This window comes from Camelina sativa, chromosome 2 (genome assembly GCF_000633955.1).
Source record: "Camelina sativa cultivar DH55 chromosome 2, Cs, whole genome shotgun sequence".
Taxonomy (NCBI): Eukaryota; Viridiplantae; Streptophyta; class Magnoliopsida; order Brassicales; family Brassicaceae; genus Camelina; species Camelina sativa.
In genome coordinates, this window is record NC_025686.1 from 5,448,132 (window position 1) to 5,453,923 (window position 5,792).

Here is a 5,792-nt window from a genome sequence, read left to right on the forward strand (position 1 = left end):
CCAGTCGCCTGGCTTGAACAACATCGGTTTGCGTCCGCGGTTCAAGAAGCGCGCATACTGCTCCGTTCTTCTCTCAATGTTGGCTCGAACCTCCTCGTGCAGCTTCTTGACTAGTTCTACTCTCGCGGCTCCGTCTTCGTATTCGGTTTCGTCCAGTGGTAGGGGCAGGAGATCCATAGGCGTAAGCGGCTTGAACCCGTAGGCAACTTCAAACGGAGACTTCTTTGTTGAAGAATGGACAGCTTGGTTGTAGGCGAATTCAATCAAGGGAATGCACTCGAGCCGCGAACCCTTGTTGCTCGTGATCGCCGTTCGAAGTAAGGCTCCTATTGACCAGTTCACAACCTCGGTCTGGCCATCAGATTGCGGGTAAGCGGCGGTGGAATATAGGAGTTTGGTGCCGAGTTTCTTCCATAGCGTTCTCCAAAAGTGGCCAAGGAACTTCAGGTCTCAGTCGGAGATGATGGTGCATGGTAAACCGTGAAGCCTGATCACTTGACTGAAGAAGAGATTCGCGAGTTGCACGGCTTCGTTGTTCTTGTTGCACGGTATGAAGTGCACCATTTTCAAGAACCAGTCCACCACAACCATAATGTTATCCTTATGTGCTAGGAGAGGTAGGCTGAGGATGAAATCCATAAACAAGTCGATCCAAGGCGCTGTAGACACTGGTAGAGGCATGTAGAGGCCGTGAAGGTGAGTTGTCGACTTCGAGGCTCGACAAACCACGCAACATCCACACTGTTTCTCGACCATGCTACGCATCTTTGACCAGTAGAAATGCTCTTGAAGCACGGCTAGCATCTTAGTGATGCCGAAATGACCAGACAAGCCTCCACAGTGAGCTTCTCGGACTAACAACTCGCGTATGGATCCGATGGGAATGCAAAGACGCTAGCCTCGGAACAAGAAACCTTCATGTAAGTAGAACTCGGTGTAGATTCCTTTCCCATAATTCTCGAAGCAATCACCAAACTCCAAGTCGTCAGCGTACGCGTCCTTAATGCTCTCGAACCCCCAAAACTTGTGCGTCCATTGTAGTGATCAAAGCGTGCCTCCTTGACAAAGCGTCGGCTACAACGTTCTCCTTTCCCTTCTTGTATTTGATCACATATGGGAATGACTCGATGAACTCGAGCCACTTGGCGTGACGTCTCTTGAGGTTGGTCTGGCCGCGCAAATGTTTCAACGTTTTGTGATCGGTGTGAATCACGAACTCTCGGGCCAACAGGTAGTGCTGCCAAACCTCCATAGCGCGGACGAGGGTGTAGAGCTCCTTGTCATAGGTGGGATAGTTAAGTGCGGCGCCACTAAGCTTCTCGCTGAAGTAGGCCACCGGTTTGCCTACTTGAGTGAGAACCGCACTGATGCCTAAACCCGACGTGTCGCACTCCACTTCAAACGTCTTGGTGAAATCAGGCAAGGTGAGCAGAGGGGCTTGAGTGAGTTGCCTTTTGAGCTCCTTCAACGCTCGATCTTGTTCCTCTCCCCATTGGAACTCCCAATTCTTTTTGATTACGGCCATGAGGGGCGCTGCGACCGTGCTGAAATCCTTCACGAACCTCCGGTAGAAGCTTGCAAGGCCATGGAACGATCAGACATGCGAGATGCTAATTGGTGTAGGCCACTCCTCTATAGCGCGTATCTTCTCTCCATCTACTTTAAGGCCCTGCAAACTTACAACAAAACCTAAAAACACTAACTCATCAGCAGCAAAGACGCAATTTTTCAAGTTGGCGTACAATTGCTCTTCGTGGAGAGTAAACATGACAGATTCTAGATGCTTGACATGATCTGACAAACTAGAACTATATACAAGAATGTCATCAAAGTAAACGACCACAAACTTGTTGACGAAAGCTCTTAAGACATGATTCATAAGGCGCATGAATGTGGAAGCGGCGTTAGAAAGACCGAATGGCATTACCAACCATTTGTACAAACCCTGTTTTGTTTTGAAGGCTGTTTTCCACTCGTCACACTCCTTCATGCAAACCTGGTGATAACCACTCTTAAGATCAATTTTGAGAAGACGCTTGAGCCACTTAGTTCGTCGAGCATATCGTCCAGCCTCGGGATGGGATGTCAGTATTTGATGGTGATGTTGTTGACAGCTCGACAGTCAACACACATGCGCCACGAACCGTCGTTCTTAGGCACGAGTAAGACAGGGACTGCACACGGGCTCAAACTCTCTCGGATGTATCCTTGGGCCTCGAGCTCCTTTGCTTCTTCGGGATTGACTCGATACGCTGGCCGGTTTGGTAGTTGGGCTCCGGGGATGAGGTTGATTTGATGTTCAATGCCTCGTATCGGTGTTAAGCCTTCATGAAGCTCCTCAGGAAACATGTCTTTGAAATGCCTAAGAACGTCGCGTATCACCTCTGGTAAGGCGTCTATCAATCCGTCGAGTCTTGAAACCAATAAGTCTTGAAAAACTATCAGTAACATTTGGTTAGAGTCCTTAAGTGACTTCCTAACATCACCATACTGAATCAAAAAGTTCTTTTTATCGCCCGAATCCTTAGACAACTTTGATTGCATTTCGTGCACTTGAGTGGGGTTCAATGGTTTCAAACAAATGCGTTTATTGTCATGGACAAAATAGTATTGGTTTGTGTGGCCGCAATGCGTGGTTCGCTTATCAAACTGCCATGTTCTCCCCAATAAGAGGTGGCTAGCTTGCATAGGCACCACGTCGCATAGAACTTGGTCCTTATGCGGACCGACACCAAACGAGACCAAGACTTGTTCCTTCACATGAATCACGGTCTTGTCATTCAACCATCTTAAACAATAAGGACGAGGGTGGTTTGTGGTAGGGAGGGACAATTTCTTGACTAAACTAGAGCTTGCGACATTAGTGCAAGATCCACCGTCTATAATCAAGCCACAAACCTTCCCACTTACAGTGCACCGAGTGTGGAAGATGTTGTCGCGCTGGCTTGCGTTGTCGGCGACCGCTACACCGGTGTTGAGAATGCGTCTGATCATCAGGAGCTCCCCTACATCAGGTTCAGCTACGGCCTCCTCAAGTTCTCCCTCGCCTCGATCTTTGACCTCTGCTTCTTCTCCGTCGGACTCGAGCTTGCCTGACTCGGTGATGATCATCGTGCATGCGTTTGGACATTTACGAGCGTAGTGGCCTCTTCCTTGACATTTGAAGCATACAATGTCGCGTCTCCGGACGTCGGTTGTGTTACGTCACGGGTCTTGACACCCATTGGTGGCCGGCTCCCTCGGTTTGAACCTTGTGTCGATGTTGGTTGCCTTTGGCTTTTCTTGGGGCCGGTTCTATGTTGACGCATTAGGATACCAGCTTGGATCTCCTTGGGCTCTAGTGCGGCTCGCAGAGGCGTTCTTCTTCTTGATCTGACTTTCAATTTGAACCGACAGATGCAACAACTCCTCGAAGCCATATAAGGTTGGCGTTCGACCTTGCGCGCAATTCGGTCTTGCAATCCGTCTAAGAACTGCGCCATGAGTGATTCTTCGGAGTCTTCGACTTGTAAACGGTTGCGCAAGTGTTCAAACTCCTCGAAGTACTCTTCTACAGTTCGCGTGCCTTGAGTAAGCCTCCGGAACTTCTTTTGGAGCTCACGGTGGTAGAACGGAGGCACATATCGCCTTCTCATCTCGGACTTTAAGACCTCCCAAACTGTGATCGGTCGTTCGCGGTTGCGATGTTGCTCAGCTTCAAGACGATCCCACCAGGTGAGAGCATAATCGGTGAATTGAGCCACAGCGTACTGGACTTTGCGCAACTTCGGATAGGTGTGACACGAGTATAAGTGCTCCATTCGGCTCTCCCATTCAAGGTAAGCCTCCGGATCAGATTTACCGGCGAACGTGGATGCAACCATCTTATGACTAGGCTCGTGATATCTTGGAGCTTCGTCATGTGGATCGTCACATCGGTGATGTCGTCTAGGCCTTGGCTCATAATCCTCACCGGACTTGTCGCTGTGCTCCGGTTCTTGGCGTTGACGCCTCATAGTCAAAGGATCCTCCCTCGGTGGATTTAACAACTCGAGACGGTTCATACGCTCGGCCAGTTGTTCAATGCCGTGGCGTAAGGCTGCGAGGGTGACTCCTATCTTGGGTGGAGGTTGTGGATTTGCTGGTGGTTGCTGATCGGACATCGTACGGACGAACTATGGTGACGTGTAGCATTGCGTTGCGGTTTGAATTTAAACCTCGTAAAACAAAAGCCAAAAGCATAAGCGCATGAGTATCAAACGTTCAATAGGACCACACAATAGATTTTTATTTTGTCACCAAATGATTGAGGACAGCTCACACAATTCAAACCTATGACTAACAAAAGCAAAAGTAAAAGAACTAAATGACAAGGGTTGCTTTATGACCAAGAACAAAAAACATGAAAGCGAAACAAGACTCTAACTTTACCGATCTAAAAGTGTTTATGCAAGAACTAGGATGAACACGATGAAGAACAGTATGAACAATGAATGACCTAAACAAACGATTGACAACACAACTCATGCACCAAATCAAACCAAACGGCTAAACTACGCATGAAGCTATCTAGACTAAGACAAACGCTGAAGACTCAAACTTTTAAACAAAGGAACGAGTTTTAGAAAGAAACAACCTTGTAGGAGCTTTTGAAGCTCTGATACCAAGCTGATGTGACCGAAGGTCGCGGTTGCGGAACGGTCGGAAGAAGCGTCCTCGGAAAGAACAAGATAGGCGAAACTTTTCTGGGACAAACTGCTTGAGGATTCGAAACTAGAGATGAATCAAACGAGGGAAACGGAAAATGACGAGATTCCAAAGAGCCGATCGAGAGAACAGTCGTGAGCCCACGATCAGGTCGAACGGATGCGGTACGGATGGATTGGATGCAGAGCGGCTAGCGAATGTTTGCGATATGGAAACAAAACGATGGGAAGCGAAAGATGGATCAAAATGACGACACGAGAGGTTTGGCTCTCCTCTCGATACGGCCAAACTAATGACTACAAACCCGGTTTGGAGTCGCTAGGGTTCTCTCTTAGAGCAATCTCGGATTGAACTAAAGAAAGGGATGAGACAAGATCAAAGAATCTCTCTTTGAGAAAAGTTTTATTATCATTCAAGTATAAAGAACTACAAAGACCTAAGAGAGTTTTAAATAGTTAGGTTAAGGGAGGGGCTTAAGGACACGCGGACTCATATCGGTCCGTACAATCGTCCATTGACGTGTTCTCTTTGCAAAAGGAACACGTCGCCTCCTTTGACCAAAAAACTTAACCACAAACACTCTAACGTTCACAAGGGAATATTCCAAAGTTCAAAATGAAACGCACATCATAAGGAAAAAAAAGAACCGTCTTTAGCTTTGACGCGGGAAGCGACTTAGCCTTGGACGTTTTCCACTAAGCTCCTTGCCTCGTTAAAACCTTCTCCGGTAAACCCAATGCGAAAAACCCAGAGTGAGGAAAAAGAGTACAATTCCTCGCTATAGTGACTTTGTTTGCCTTGACTCTTGGGTAAGAGTGAAGGCCATGCGGATTGAACCTTCAAGCTCTTCGTTGGTTGGGTGATGTTGAACGAACGATTGAACGAAGAGGTTGATCCGTTGTTTGGTCGCCTTGGTGGAGCTCATTGACCTCGTCTTGGCTCCTGGGAGAACTACTGGTGCCTTGGCCGCGTTCAAAGTAGACGTCTTGGTCGCGTCCGGTGCGTCTTGGTCTGGCGTCTCGGTCGCGTCCGATGCGTCTCGTTTATCTCGGTCGGACTCCGGTCCTATGATCACATCATGTAAGGTCGCAAGCTGACTGGTGTTG

At 48.1% G+C, this 5,792-nt stretch overlaps 1 protein-coding gene across 1 annotated transcript; it reads right to left on the reverse strand.

The window, feature by feature from the left end:
* LOC104748719 lies at positions 451 to 1,525 on the reverse strand. The gene is made up of 2 exons (XM_010470319.1): positions 1,025 to 1,525; positions 451 to 894 (listed from the first exon to the last, which is right to left on the reverse strand). Exons 1-2 carry the CDS (start codon positions 1,523 to 1,525, stop codon positions 451 to 453), a joined length of 945 nt encoding a protein of 314 aa, XP_010468621.1.